This window comes from Hirundo rustica, chromosome 2, assembly GCF_015227805.2.
Source record: "Hirundo rustica isolate bHirRus1 chromosome 2, bHirRus1.pri.v3, whole genome shotgun sequence".
NCBI classification, from domain to species: domain Eukaryota; kingdom Metazoa; phylum Chordata; class Aves; order Passeriformes; family Hirundinidae; genus Hirundo; species Hirundo rustica.
The window spans coordinates 45,381,701-45,397,869 of NC_053451.1; the positions used below are offsets into that span (position 1 = coordinate 45,381,701).

A 16,169-nucleotide genomic window follows, 5' to 3' on the forward strand; every position below is an offset into this window, starting at 1 on the left:
CTCTTACTTGCCTCAGTCAGTGAGCTGTGCTCTTTCTGGCACATCAGGGAATAGGATAAAACAGAATGGGCAGAAAGGCATGGAAGCTCAGAAGCATCTGAGTGGAGCTAGCTAATGTCCACATCACTAATTAATTACATTTACATTTGAAGGAGAGGTATTTATCCTCAGGCTGGCCAGATCAAGCTCATAGCAACACTACACTCAAGTATCTGTACATGTGAAAATCCTTTTTGCCTTAGGAGTATCTCCAGTAGTTCTGTAGCTGACACTGCTAGGACACGTGCAAGAGATAGGAGTGACAAACATGATAATCAGCTGGTGTTGACAAACACTGTGCTGTACAGAGCTGTCTTACACACCCTGCACAACATCAGGTGTTCTGCAGGTAATACCAGAAACTGTCAGCATATATAAAGTAAAAACCAAAGCAAGCAAAAATCCCACCCAACCAAAATACATTTTCATAACAGTATTTTTCAAGTAATTAACAATTTACCGATTCTTTTTGATAAAAAGAACACTAATTTGCACTCTGTGACTGCCAGTCAATATCTGCCTTGAATATAAAGGTCACTTAGAGCTGACTGTCCTATGGCTCAGGACATTACTAGTAAATCCATTTACTTCTACACCAGACAGATGAAAATAAGCAACAGTCTTTATTTATCCATTCCACACAGCTGTGAGATATGATGGCAGGAGAGCAGAGGTGTGAGCTCACGGAGAACAAAAATTTCAGACACAGCTGCTGTGACTTGCAGACCTGAACCCTCACCCAGCAGTGAGAATGGTCAGCAGCTGGCCAGGACCTTCTTCATGTTTGGCTGCAGACTCTTCCAAAATCAAAATTTTCCTTGCCTACTCACTGGCCCAGCTTGCAACAAGTGCTTCCCCAAATGTGAGGATAAAATCTATTTGCAAAACTCTGTGGATAAAGATCTCCTTGTAAATCTCCTTACAAAGTATTAGGCACTCTGTTTTCTGAGAGGAGGATTTTGCTGTCACCAAGTTCACTGAGTAATGGAAGAAATCAAACTGCCCAGCAAGCTGACCTCCTCTCAGGCATTATGTCACTGGATTCCCTAAATGAAGCTTGAAGTTTGCAGTGTTGGTCAGGTTTGACTGGTATTTGCCACCTGAGGGTAAATACAGAACTACCTATGATAAGAGCTAATTTTCAGCCAGCAGTACATTGACAGCAGAGCAGACAGTAATGTAATCTACATGAATTCCTATCAAGATATTAATAAGCCAAGCTCCTGGACTCAGACCTTTAAGGAAGTTTTGTATTGAAAAACATGTCATTTAAAAACAAGTATAATAGTTGTGGGAAAGCAGTAATGGAGAACTCCTGTATTCAACAAACGGGACATGTAAATATTAATAAATATTTAATATTTTTAAATTATAAAAATATTCATGGACTAAACAAAGGTTTAAAGACCTCTCATGGTGATTTATATATGGCTTATCAAGTTACTTGATAACAAATGCTGCCATCTTTTGATGCTGGGGGCTTTGCTGCTTGTTCTTTTTGTAAAACAAAATGTTATGCATTAAACCTTACTTAGACTGAAACATCCTGAGACAAAGCTTGTCTGTAGCTAAACCTACACTCTCTAGTTTCTTTGCAGAAAAGGAAGAAATAACAGCAACTCCCCAGGAACACTAAAAAAAAGATCCAGGTACTGCAGAGGGAAAAAACCCACTGGTAATAAAAGGACAGAAAGTTTTGGATAGAGGACAGGGTCAGAAGGACACCATTTTGTTGCACCAGGTCTCATTTAAGTACCAGATTACTTAGGAATATGAAAAAAGTGACAGCACAAAGACTCTATGAGCCGCTGCAAAAGGATTTATGGATGCTCCAGAACATCTAGACTAAATCTTTGATTGTAGTCCAGAGCTACCAGAGAGGCAAGCATACAAAAGACCTATCATCCAACAGCTGTCATTCAGTAACTATTGCTTCCAGCAAATAAATAAAGAAAAAAAAAAAAAAAAAATCCTCAGAGCTCACCTGCCTGCCGACAGCTCACCACATATTCTTGGAAAGCATAAACTCAGGACTCTAAGCACATTAATTGAAATACTGTAAATCCCAATGCAGTGTGTGCCAAGGGGAGAACAGTTCTGCCTACTGCCCCTCCGAGATGCATGAGGGCTCCCAGGGCAGAGCACTGGACGTGACGCAGCAGGGCTGGCACGCTGCCTAACAAGAAACAAGCAGAGCTTGATGCATGCACGGCTCCTACTAAGAGAATTAACTTCTGTCATCTTCCTCAGCTATCACACACCGTAACACAGCTGCAAGAACATCCTCGGTTGCAGGTGAAGTACACAGGTGGTGCACTCTGGTGGGAACTAATGCTTGTGACGTCCAAGAGAACACAAAAGTCAGCGACCACAGTGAGTTGCAGGAAGTTAGATCAGGAGAGTGGTTTCTTCTAAACTCCTACAGCTAGGTGTGAGTTGGCTGAGCCCCTTAAACCTGTTGTCTCCTGAGAGGACACGCAGGAACATCACTTGGGATGGGACCAGGACTCCAGAGCAGGCGCACAGCGAGAGGAGAGAGCTGTCACGTGGTAGGAGACCACCACAGATCCTGAGGCACTGGAAGTGCAGCTCCTGAGGCCCTGCATGTGCCTAAAAGCTCTCAGCTCTCCCAGACCATTGCTTCGGCTCACCAACAGATTGCTGCTTCCACTCTTAACTTGGCAATAGGGTTCTGCAAGCGTGGGAAGTAGTGAGAAACGTAGGATATTTACAGCTTTGAGGATGTTAACAGAAAATAGCCACACAAAAGAGAAAAAATAATTGATTCTAGTACTCAATGGCCTTGAAGCTTTCCACTGGCAAAATTTATAATTTGTCTAAAGTATGAATTATTACAGAAGTTCAAGCTTACTCTCTGCACCACTTGCTGCTTTTAGCTTTATCTCAGCAGGCATCTCCCATGGAACACAGCCATAATATCTCTGTATGCGATTACAAAGCTGAAGGCAAACTTTTTAAAAATACAATTATTTAAACCCCTCAACGTGGAACTTAAGAAATAGCAGATTAAATACATAAAAATATAGACACAAAAAACATCCCCATTAAAATCCTATTGCATCCTTTTTCAGATACTGTAAAAAAAACCACTTGAGTGTTAGTCACATAGGATATTTAAAAACAGGGCAGAAACCAAGCTCTGCTCCAGGTTTTGGGCACCTTTCAGCAATGTTCAGGGTAAATCTACAGGTCACAAACCAACAGACATGAAAACCTTCAGTCAACCACAAAGCAATATAAATCTGTGGAAATACCCTTCCTTTCTCTCTTTTTTTAATCCAAACTTGACCGAGCTAAAAGCAATGACTACTTGTCTTGAGGAATGGTACAATTACAGGTTCTCTGCATTCACACCCACGACAAGGCAGCAGATGAGGCACTTGACATAAGTTTTAAGCCTACCACACACAACTGCAAACCAGCTTATACAATAACTATCTGTTTAGGTCTCCTCAAACAAATAATGTCTGTTTCTTTCATGGTTACTTAAATTTAATCTAAACTTTGCTTCGTCCTCTCTGCATTGGCAGTTGCTTAATTCCAGATGAATTACTTCAAGTGCTGAACTTTTTTTTTTGTCACAGAAAGGTTTTAAAAAAGGAAAAAAACCCAAAATAACCCAAACAGCTATCTCTGTGCTTAGCCCTTCACAAGATGCATAAAAATCCCTCACATTGGAGACAAACACACATCGAGATGCACAAGTGGAATACCACAAACAAAATAATGCTGCTTTGAAACCCTCTCTCTGTAGATGATATGACTAAAATGGTTCCATGCTTCACATTTAAGACAATGCTGCACCATCTACAGCAGCAGAGAGATGGCTGCAGAAACTGCAAAGGCAAACATGCTGTTCTTGTGATCCGCTCGTCTTTGACAATTTCACAAGACATTTTAAGCGTTGAAAGAAAAGATGAAAAAAGAAAGGATGAGCCATTTGGTCTTTTAGGGAAAAAGGAAAAGCAGAGCTTGAGATGCTACAGAGGGGGAACTTAACTTCTAGCACAGATAAGGGAAGACAGTCAAAGATTAGGTATTCCACTGAAGATTGTGGGGAGGAAGGAAAGCAGAAGAGTTGGAAAAATCTGGCGTGTTTGTTTCTTGATGTGGGAGAGGAGTTAAGCACATCCCACAGAAAACAGTTAAGTGACAGCAGAAGGAAAGGTAGCTAAAAGAACAAATGAAATTGTTGCAATCTCATTATCCTTTTTACATCCGATTCATACCTTGCTTGAGATTCAGCTTACACAAATAAAAAGTGGTCTGTGCTTACTTCCCATATGTTTCTGTTACATTTTACACATTCTAATGAGAAAAAAAAAAAAATGGATACTCGTCCTGTTACAGGAAGATTATGCACCAGCAGGAAGAAGTTAATGACTGAGATCAGAACTCCATAAAAGCTGTTTCAGGAACCTACAGTTCTTGGTAAGGAAAGCACATGCTAAACTACCATAAACTCTTACAGCTGTAGGAAACTCTTTAACAAACAGCGATGTACTGAATGGCTAAAAAATGAATGGCATGAATCCTCAGCATTTACAGGCAGAATTTTAGGCAGACAATTAGAATTTATCTTACTCTCATTTTCCATCACAGTCCTGAGTTCCAAGAGTAAAAGCAGGTCTAGTGCCATCCAAGTATTTCAACTATCACAGGTATATGAGAACTCAGCTCTGACACCCATCTTTTAAACCTGTAAATTCTTTTATTATGAAAAGCATATTACATTAACTCATAATGAACCAGTAGAGAACAAAGTTTTTATTATTGAAATTTCAGCAGACATAAGAACCTGAAGTTCACTGAATGTAGTGGGTCAATGACCTCAAAGTAATGTCTACTGAAAATATAAGCTTGTAATTCTGGTCCTTTTATCCATAGCATCTTGTAGGAAACCAGAGACCCATAAGTGATGAAGGAACATAAAACCCCTGATTAAAAATGAAAGTGACATTTAGATAACTCTTCTACCTTTAGAGGCACACAGAAATCTCCTACTGCTGTTACCAGAGACAAAAAAAAAAAAAAAAAAAAAAAAAAAAAAAAAAAAAAAAAAAAAAAAAAAAAAAATTAGAGACAAATTATTTTCCATAATATTAAATACCCAAAGCAAGATGAAAAGCTTTTATAGTCCACATCCAAAAGGCAATCAGGAAGCACTGCAGCAATGAGTGGTCATAGCTACAAGAAAGTAAAACCACAGGAAGAGTTCCTGCTTTAGCTCAGACACTTACTCAGCTCCTTGCTTTTCCTAAGTCCCTTCTCTACCCTACTCCAAAACCATCCTGCCCATGGACCAGTTTCAGACAAGTGCTGAGGCTCACAGTAGGTCTCACACAAAATATGTGCCACTAAGTTTCATCAAAGCTGTTGCACAGTAGAAGAGACAAGCCCAAACTCCCCATTAGCAGAGAGCTGCTCTGAGCTCTGCTGCTCATTTTCTGCCTAGTCCCCTGAGCAAGGCAAGCAACACCAAACTGGCCACTGCACCACACTTCTTTTTGACCAAATGGTAATTAGGGATCAAGGAAAGATGCCAACTACTGCAGAGCTGTCAGGAATGGTTTAGCAGATGCAGGGGCTGGGGTGGGCACTGCAGACAGAGGGCTGGCAGGGAGGGAGGGGGTCCTTCTGATGACAGAAAGGGCAGACACAAGATAACTCTTCAAGAAACCAGGCTGTTGTACTTGGAACATTTTTTCCATTAGAGGACTGCCAAGAGAGCAGATTGCATTTTCATGCAAAAGGCACATGTCCACCTGTCCTTCTAAACCAGTATGACCAATACAGTGCAAGGCACCACACAAGATAATACTTCTCCTCAGTTGAGCACTTAGCTTTCCCAATAATCTGTATCCAGTCTGAGCATCTCAACAGGAATTCTCATTATTTATAATAACAGAAAATTCCCATTTAAGATGATAATATGCACACTTATGCTGAGAGATTACAACAAAATTAAGTGTATGCAGAGTGGTTCAATTTCTGTATTTTTAAATTCACGAGAGGCATGTAAACATAAGTTCACTTACTAATGATCTAAGCTGTTTAATTTGCTTTCCTTTTCTTGACAGATAACCCTCTTTTCCTATGGGAATGCCTTTTACACGTTTAACATGCAAATGTTGTACCTCGGTGCTGATACTTCAGCTTTTCCTGTGTTTGAAATCAGAACCGCTGTTGGTATCACCTTGCCACTGCTTGAGAGATATTGCATTAGCATTTCCAGTAGAGATTTCTTTTGGAGGAGGCAGATGGAATTACCTTCTCTCTGTTTATGCAACAGACCCTTCAGATGGGAGCATTACAACAGATCCCACCATGTGCTCCTCATAAGGGCCGTGCTTTGGGGAAATCAGAGCTAGCTCCCTACTGACAAGAGACATTGCAGTCTCCTGGAACAGCAAGGAGTATAATTTGTACTACTAACATGGAGTTATGCATTCTAAACAAATTACAAACCGCTTTGTTTGCCAGGATTTCAGACACCCTAGACATTACCCTGTGTGAAAAAAAGCAAACTTTCTGCAACTAGATGCTACGAAAGCAATACATAACTAGTTACTCCCACAGCTTTCTAAATGACAGCTTTCCATACTTTGAGGCATGAAAACACTCATTCATACACAAGCCTACTAAACACATAAAACAATTCATTATCCCAAAAACTCCTAGCTCAGGAGAAGAGTCAGAACTGTCATTTTCAGCAAATGTAATCTTCAGTATAGTAGTAAAAAGCTAACCTGATCAGGATCTTTAGTTGTTTTTTTCTTTTTAATAACACAAATCACTACCCTTTAGTTAGGAGCTGTGGACGACTCAAAATTAACTGTTTTTCTCAGTGCAAGACTGCACTACCAAAGCCTGCAAGTGTTTTAGCTGAAGGGTTGTCTGTGAGAAATGAGCTGACTTCACCCCCCAACTCCACGTGACAAAAGAGTGTCTTGTGACCACCCTCTAACCAGTCTGCACTACAGCCCACCACCTACAGAAATGTTTGGGATAGACAAGAAGATCCAAGTCAGCCACAAATGAAAGCGAACCACGAGAGAAGCGCCTCGCTCTTTCCGAGCATCTGAGGGATGTGGTAAGCAAACACAATCAGTCCAATTCAGCAGCAGCATAATATAGCCATTGTTTACAAAAGCAACGTTAAAAGCAAAACATGTTTTGATAACATAAAGGAACACGTGAAATGGTTTTAAACCAACAAAAAGCTATTTTACAATATCCTTTATGTATTGCTAGTTGTGTTTTCTTGCAAACAGAGCGCTGGGCAAGTTATGTGTGAAAAGAAGAAATAATTTAGTGTGAAAGTGTTCATTCAGATTTTTCTACTTCGAAACACTTAAAAAGCCCTCTGAACAGGGCCTGCCTCGAGTATTTTGCAGTTCCTTGGGCTACACATGTTCACTGAATTGTTACACTACGCTGACATTCCTTCAACTTAGATACATTTGGCTGTTTTCACCTTTCCAATTAGCTCAATAGCTAATTTACTTGATGGATCACAACTACACAGCAACAGCGGTCTAAACAAGCCAGTGCTCAACACCTTCAGAGAGACAGAACCATGCTGGCAGCTCCCATGGGAGGAAAACAGTAGACAAGCTCATGAGTCTCCCTTCATCCTATCCACACCAGTCCTCCTCGGCGTTCACAGCCAGTGTCTAAGTATTATAATTTAGGGTTATGGAAGAGGCATAACCCAGTAAATACATACTAGGCGTGAATTACAGAGAAGCCTTTGTCCATCAGACACCAAAAGACATTGAGCAATACGTGAGCACCCCAGCAGAGGAAGGTGGGGCAAGCAGCACAGAGAAGCAAAACTGAAAGGAAAAGGGGTGATGTGACAAAAGAAGCAGCCCCGACTTTACCATCTTTTACTTTATGATACTACACTAAGCCTGGCTTCCCACTTGATTTCTTAACTGAATATATGTTCAGCCTTTAATAAATGACCAAGGACTACAAAGAAGAACAACCGAACCAGGAAGAAGTAGTAACTGGGGAAATAAAGGCTTTCCCTCTTCCTGCTTCCTTGTTAGCATCACATCTTAGCACTTACTGATTTTTTTTTTTTTTTTTTTTTTTTTTTAAGAATAAACTTTGAAAAAACACTGGTGTCTGTGGGGTTTCAATTTCTCTTTTACCCAGTATTTACTCGAAATTTTCTATTGTATCTCCTCTTTTCTAAAGCTTCCTTCCTCCACCTCTGCTTCCTTTCGGAGGCACACATCAGCCTCTTACCAAAGCCATAAGCCCTGCTCCTGCACCCGCCCCATGTGAACATCGGCAAAGGCCAGCCTTGCCTCATTCATTAGCTGTCTGCTGGAGGCACATCCTTGCTCTTCCTCGTAGTACACAGTGCTGTCGTTCCCCAAACAAACAGAACATAGGGAGCACCAGCAGGAGGAAAACATACCTGCCAAAACAAACAGAAAATCCTGTGTTTTGCTATAAATCCTCTCAATCCCGGTTTGAGCTCAACCACAGAGTAAAAACACGCGAAGGAAAAAACCCACAACGCCAGAAAGACCCAAACACAAAATCCCTTTCCTCTTCCTTGGTGAGATGACTTTTTCTCAAGAGTGTAAACAAAATTCAACAGATTAAAAATAATCAACGAAACCAAAAACCTCCACTCACAACAGAAAAAACTCACAAGACAAATAAAATCCTTGGTCATCAAGCATGATTTAGACAAGTAACAACTGAAAATTCAGTGACAGCAACAGAAGTCAGTAAATATTTTTGCTTATTAAGTGATGTTTTTTCTTAAAAGCCTGTATGTGTGGACATTATTAGAGCTGACTCGTGAGCAAAAAGTGCCAGTCTTCTAGAAACCAGACTCAGATATGCAAGAGCTCTCACACCAACAGGAGCCAGTCCTCTCAATAATTTTCACACAAACAAAACGTTAATGAACTCAGAAGAGCTCTTTGCAGCTTTCTCTATGTCCACGACAGAGAAATCATTCACCAGCACGTAGTTCCTGACCCACTCTGTGATCAAGACACACAGCTGGGACTCAGAGCTTGAGGCTCTGTTCCCAGTTCAAGCAGAGACCACCTGTGCGACCCTGGGCAAGTCTGTTAAACCCCGAGGTTTTGTTCTTTGTTTAAGAATAGCCCTAATCTGCCTTTTGTCATACTAATTAGACTGTAGTGGGTACAGAAAACTTGTAAAATGTGAGTCTATAACCTCACACAGCCCCTTTCAGGACTACTGTTACAGTTACCCATGCGCCAGACCTCCAGTAGACTGACTCACATTTGTTTTCAAATGTTTACAGTTTTAAGCATGATTTCCCAGAAAAACCTATTTATTCACATAGACAACTGAACAATAGTAATTTGGCAAGTCTGGATACACTGACGTACTTGCAACTATGTTGCAAACATGTCAACATTTCACGTAATACCTCAAGCATTATTTTACAGCTATGTGTCACCTATTTAAAGTTCAAATAACATTTTTGCCCATGGTTCATGTTCTGGTCCAGATCTTCAAATACAAAAGGCTGTGAAATAACATCAGCATACAGAAAAGTTATCCAAAATACTAAGTCATGACAGAAAAACCCGAACTGATTATTGCTAATGGAAGGCTTTCTATACCAGTTTACCCAAAGCACATGCAAACATTTTTTTTTCTAGTTAGGAATATCAAAACACGTAGTTTACACAAATAACAAGTAGTATAAGGACCTACAGATACTCGACAGACCTATATGTAGCTTAAAATCGTTCTTAGTACTTTTGAGGTTCTTCTTTATTTCAGCTTACTTAAACACGCCAAATGCTCAATAACCCATTCCTTAGTTTTCCTATGCTGCTTCCAAGTTTCAGCAAGTCTGATGAACACTGCACATGGCAGTTCCCCTCCATTTCGCTGCCCAGAGAGAGCCAACATCCCCCCGAACCGAACTTTCCTCCGAGACAGTAAAGGGTAAATATCACCCTGACCGACATCGGCCGCGAGTCAGATTTATATAAAGACGAATCCTCGTCCAGAAAGCCTGGATACGGCCTGACAAAACCCCCTAAGCCCTAAATCCTTTCCCCAGCCCGCTTAAGTTGGATGTTTCCAGTCTCATAATGCTTCAACGGCACCGGGCTCCTGAATGACAAGGAGGGAGGGGAACCCCCTATACACCCTTAAGGAATTATTTGATGCACCAGATGGATGAACAACAGTAAAATAGAGGGCAAACTCCTCACGAGGAGACACGAGGGGCTGAGCCCTCGAGAAGTCCCTGTCCCCAGACAGGGGGAAGCACCCTGGGCCTCCTTCCTCTCCTCCGAACCCTTCCCCGCGTCTCCACAGGCGGCTCCGGGCCGGGACCCCGCCGCCATGAGGCACCTGAAGGCGGGAGGACAACAGGTAAACCCGGTCTGGAGGGAGCGAGGGAGGGAGCGAGGGAGCGCCCGAGGCAGGGTGTCCTTCCGCCGCCTGAGAGAAAGCCTGAGGCGGGCGCAGGGAGAAGCGAGCCCACCGGGGCGCAGGGGAGGAGGCGGCCGGCGGAGGGTCCTGCACGCCCGGCCGGCAGCTCCCGGCGCCCGCGACCCTCCCGGTCCACTCACACACACACAGCTCCACCACGTAGGCGTAGTAGGACCAGGCCACGACCAGGGCGATGAAGGCCACGGGCACCCAGGCCAGCACCTTCTGGCAGCACTTGAGGACGTGGGACGGCGCCATCTTCCCTGCCGGGCACCGCGGCAGCGCCGGCGTTGCGACGGGCGGGCGGCGGCTGCAGCTCCGGCCGCCGCTGCGGAGCCGGCCCCGGGCGGGCCCTGGGCGGGCCGCAGTGGGCGGGAGAGGGGCGGCCCCAGCGCCCGCCACCGCCTCCTTCTCGGGGCGCCGGAACGCCTCCCTGGATCGCGGGATGGTTAGGGACGGAAGGGACCTCTGGAGATCATCCGGTCCCAGCCCCGCTCGCCAAAGCACGGTCACCTAGAGCAGGTGACACAGGAACGCTTCCAGGTGGGTTTGGAATCTCTCCAGAGAGAGATGATCTGTGATCTATGATCTGCCTGGGCAGCCTGTTCCAGTGCTCTGCCCACCCTCCAAGGTAACTTCCTCCTCATGTTGAGGTGAAACTTTTTGTGTTTTAGTTTATGGCCATTGTTCCTCCTCCTGTCATTGGACACCACCAAAAGGAGCCTGACACCATTCGCTTGGCACCTGCCTAGGGGATATTTATATGCATTAGCGAGATTTCCACCCAGTCTTCTCTCCTCTAGGCTAAGCAGGCCCAGCTCCTGGAATCTCCCCTCATAAGAGAGGTGCCCCAGGTCCTTAATCATTCTTGTGGTCCTCCGCTAGCAACTTGTCTCTCTTGTACTGAGGAGCCCAGAACGGGACACAGCGCTGCACATGTGGCCTCAGTGCGGCTGAGTCGTGGGGGAGGATCCCCTCTCTCCACCTGCTGGCTACATTCTTCCCGATGCGTCCTTCGCCATGCGCCTCGGGGCCCGCCGCCCTCCGCCTCCCTCTGTTCGCACCGGCGGGGCCGTCTCGGGCCGAGATCCTCCTCCAGCCAAAAACCCGGTCTCAAACCTCCGGGCTCTGCTCTTTTCCGCGGCCCTGCCCGGGCGGGTCGGTGTCGGGCAGGAAGGCGCTGGGACAGCTCCGGGCACTCGTCCTCGGGCGCTGCCGGGCTGCTGCCTGCCCTGCTCGCCGAGCTCTTACACAGCCCGGGCGCCGCAAGGGGAACTCATAAATAAAGCAGGAACTCACCGCTCTTTGTTTTATCGGCGCTTTCCCGAACGGCGGTGCGCGCCTGACAGCTGCGGCCACACCGCCACCACGGGCGACCGCCGCCGCCGGCGCTGCCTTGCGGGGCTCAGCGTCCGGAGCGCCTGAAATCTTTAGCCTTGCTCTGGCATTGCTGTGGGTGGATGCCGGGTCGGAACGGCCCGCGCCATGGCAAAAATCCCCATCTCCCTGCCCAGCCTGAGCGTGCTCGCTCCGGGAGTGCGTCCCCGGCCCCAAGGCGGCTCCCGCGGCGCTCCGGCGTCACCTGGCGGCGGCGGGGAGAGCCGCCCGAGCCGAGGGAAACGGAACAGACGGCATCCCATCCGTAAGGGACAGTCAGCATCCCATCCACAGGGGACAGAAAGCATCCATAGGGAACAGACAGCATCCCATCCATAGGGAACAGACAGCATCGCATCCATAGGGAAGACAGCATCCCATCCATAGGGTCCAGACAACATCCACAGGTTGAGGGGTGTGGCTGCACCACCTCAGAAGAGTGCCCTGAAAGAAGGTTTGGACACAACAGGATGGGCGGGCTGGTGCCCTGCAGTTCCTGTGAGCCCCTGGAGCTGGTGCGGTGGGCAGCGGCAGTGAGATTCACCTTGGCAGGACTGGGGCAGTTGCTATGGCCTTGCCTGTTCACAGAATCACAGAATCATCGAGGAAGAGACCTTCAACATAACAATTCTCAACTCAGCACAACTATAATCACATAAGCCCCATCCCTGGAAGAGTTCAAGGCCAGACTGGATGGGGCCATGAGCAACTTGATCTCGTGGAAGGTGTCCCTGCCCACTGCAGAGGGGTGGAAACAAAATGATCCTTACGGTCGCTTCCAACCCAAACCACTCTGTGATCCTCTGAACAGCTAACAGGGAGGGGACACCCTGGCCAAATGCCCAGGACACAGCCTCTGTATGTGTGGGAATATGTGTGTGTGTTCATCTGGGCATCAGAGCAGAGCAATGAAGCAGCAACATGTGGCCCTGATGTACAGAATAACTATGGAGCAGGGAGATGTGCCCAGGGATCATGGAAAGATGAAGATCAGTCCGGGATCAACTCTGGGTATGGGCATGCTTGTGCACGCTGTGTCTGGGAGCAGCATCAGGACAGCAGGGAAGGGGATTGCAGGACTGTATGCAGTAATGCAAGGGCTGGAAAAGAAGACGACTGCAGGAGAGGGAGAGAGCTGGTGTAAGAACTTAGTGCAGCCAATTCCTAATGGAGAGCTGTAAGGCAAGGGAGGAGTGACTGGTTCCATGGACAGCATCTTGGTTATGGGGTCCAGTCACTCTGACAGGAAGTACTGACAAGGATGGAGCAGTTTGGATTTAATGTGAACTAGGACTACGCTGGTTAGCACAACAGGGAAACAGTTAAAGTATTCCAGCTCCTCTAACCTTCATTAATTGTGGCACTTGGGGAACATGTTTGAGTGATGAAGACATCAATGCTGGGTTAAAAATTTGATTTGATGAAATTAGAAGTCTTTTCCAACCTTAATGATTCTATGAATCTGTTTCTTAAGGATGTCAAAACATGCCACAACCGCTGGCATGTGCTTTACCTCAAGATCTCATGGGACTGTTAAAACTTGGCCTCAAGACAAGGGGAGAAGATTTAAATTCTTGGTGTCAAAATAATATTTGTTAATAATGCTTTTAGAAGTACCTGAATTTGCCTTAGCTTGATACTTCCATGTGCTTTTAATAATTTAATTGCTGTGTTAGTTTCTTAGTAGTGTATTCGGTGAAGAGACACTGTTCTTCCAAGCCTTCAGGAATCTAAGAAGGGACCTGGGAAGCAAAGTTCCAAACAACTTTTACCAAGCATGTGCTGTGTGTAGCTGGTTGTTACTGTGCATTGACCATCCTCTTGGCTGTGCTTCCACCAGCTTATCTGAAAAAATCCCATGACCCTTCACAATAAGTACAATTCCTAACATGAAGACTAAGGAGCACAGCCATGAATAAAGGCTTAGTCATATTGGATCCCCTCACATCTTCCCTAGCATAGTGAACTTAGCAAACAGCTCATTATGCTAGGGAAGATGTGACGCGTTCCAACATGATCTTCCCTATCCCAGTCTTCTGTGCTCATGCTGACTCCAGTTTCACCCAGAGAGGTATCAATGGAGCCATGTGTGGGCTGACATTCCCCCTTTCAGCAGGTCCATACCGAGCTGCAGGAACAGCCACTGTGTGTGGTTTGGATGGAGTCTGATGCTGGCAAAGCTGGAAGCTCTGACATGGGTCAGACAGGTGCCTCGGGTAGGATGGAAAGCCAGTGGCTGCAGCATAAACCTTGGACAGGACAAACTATTTTTCACCAGCTACTATCCAGCAACATTTCCATGCAGTGTTTGCATAATGACAGGAACTGAAGTGAGACTGAATTAAACAAGGACAACACCAAGGTTGTGAGGTGGCAGAGAGGGACTATTTATTCCCAGACAGTGCCTCCCACTGAGGAGTTTTGCTGCACAAGAAGCCCCTTGGCACAGCTGGCAGGAACTATCATCTTCCACTTCTGAAAGCCACCTGGGATGTCTCTACAAGGACTTCTTGAGAAGAAATCAGCTCCTTGAATAGAAGCCAAGCAGGATGGAAGGAAGCTCTGCTAGGAATTATTGAGCACCTGTTTGGCTTCATATGGCTGCAGTGCAGCTTGTGCAAACTTTGCTGCCTCATTTGTGGGGAGGGACAAGAAATTACATTTGGAGCAGACTCTGGGAAGCTGAAGAGCAACTCAGAATGCCATGTTGTGGGAATAGCTGCTCACCACACTTTCACTGGATCCCATGACTGTCAAATATTGGGGAAAAAAGGTATCTCCTGTCCATTTTCACATCACACCTCCACTTCTGGCTGCCCACCTGCTTTAGTCACATTAAAAATGTGTAAGAGAAGTTAAACATTTGCAGCCTCAGCACCAATTAGGATCTGTTGCAGTCTTCCAGATGTTTGTTGGTCCCAGAGCAAGGCACTGCAAACACTCCTGTTACTCAGAATTTCTTTCTTTACTATTTAGAGTTTATAATCCACAACAGTTTAATCTCCATTTTGCTTCTGTATTTTTTTTCCCTCTCAAAGAAGCTCATCATAATTCCAGGAGCATGCAATCCCCAGGCAGAAGCAACCCAACCTCTTAGGTGGAGACTGACGCAAAATCATAATTAGTCTCATTTATTTCTTGTAATATGAGACAAATCAATTTTTTGGAGCCTTTGCGTTCCTGATGTATACATAAAACTGACTGAGATTATGTAAAGTATTTGCTCTTCACATTCTAGTACAGATCATGTAATCTTGTACACACCAACTACCAGTGATTAGTAGCCCTGGTTCGCATTTGATCAAGTTTATAAATTGTGAGGATGCATTTTTGGTCAAACAGCATTTAAAAAAAACCCCAATTTCAGCCATGTAGATTAAGTCCTTGCTTACCTAGCATCCCTTTGTTCAGTGATATTCATATTTCCTAAATTTTTAATTTCTTCTAATAGCTTTTTTGTTTCTTCTAGTAGCATTGTTTCTTTTAACTTTAGGACTTATCGTTTAATTTGTCTCCTTTTCTAAAGATCAGTGGCAAAGCACCATATTTTGGTATCCTTTCTTTTCAACAGTGAATGTAATCTTCTGCCCTGAGACTCATCTGCCATTGCTCTAGGAATTACCTTCTCTGTACATTATTTAAGTGATGTACACAATGTTTTCAGTAATGTTTGCTCATTCCAATAGCATCAGTTTCAAAGTAGATTAAAACACAGTAAGAGGCCACATCATTTAAAAGAAAAAAAAATCTGTATCCTGAAAAAAGAAAATTTAAAGATATTTCATTGAAAAGTCTTAAATTAAAACAATTGCTTTTCTTTGGGGAGACTCAGAGCTATCAGTTGCTCCATGGGCTAACAGTAAAACCGACAAATTTTCCCCTAAAGCAGGGGACCTGAGGTATAGTGTTGTGGTAAAACACCTCTGTAGAACATCCTTTCTCCAGGAAAGTGCTCGTGGAATTCACCAAGTACAGGTTTAGTCCAGCGAGGCTCATCTTCTGTGCTCCCTTTGCAGTGCATGGAGAAATGCCAGGCCCTCCAAGGCTGTTTCAGAGCAGTGAGCTTGCATCTGAAATCCCATGAGAAAAATTCCCACACATTCCTCTGATTTACCTGTGGAACATTCCTCCTCCCAACCTTTCAAATCTGCATGTCTGAAATCTGGCCAACATAAACCCAGTCATAAACAAGTGTTCTGCAAGGTGTTGTGTCCGTCCTCCCACAGCATGATGCTGTCCATGTTACTTCCACCATTCGGTCAGCCTGGAAAGGCAGG

At 44.7% G+C, this 16,169-nt stretch overlaps 1 protein-coding gene across 3 annotated transcripts in view; it reads right to left on the reverse strand.

The window, feature by feature from the left end:
- The window catches only part of ZDHHC20 (zinc finger DHHC-type palmitoyltransferase 20), a 48,672-nt gene extending 37,855 nt beyond the window's left edge, over positions 1 to 10,817 (reverse strand). The window contains exon 1 of one of the 3 annotated variants that reach the window (XM_040054814.1): positions 10,656 to 10,817. In XM_040054814.1, coding sequence (XP_039910748.1) covers positions 10,656 to 10,773 — 118 coding nt within the window. In that variant the 5' untranslated portion in view covers positions 10,774 to 10,817. The remainder of the gene's footprint in view (positions 1 to 10,655) is intronic. The other 2 variants (XM_040054815.1, XM_040054813.2) reach the window with 2 other exon arrangements.
- Positions 10,818 to 16,169: the final 5,352 nt, after the last annotated feature.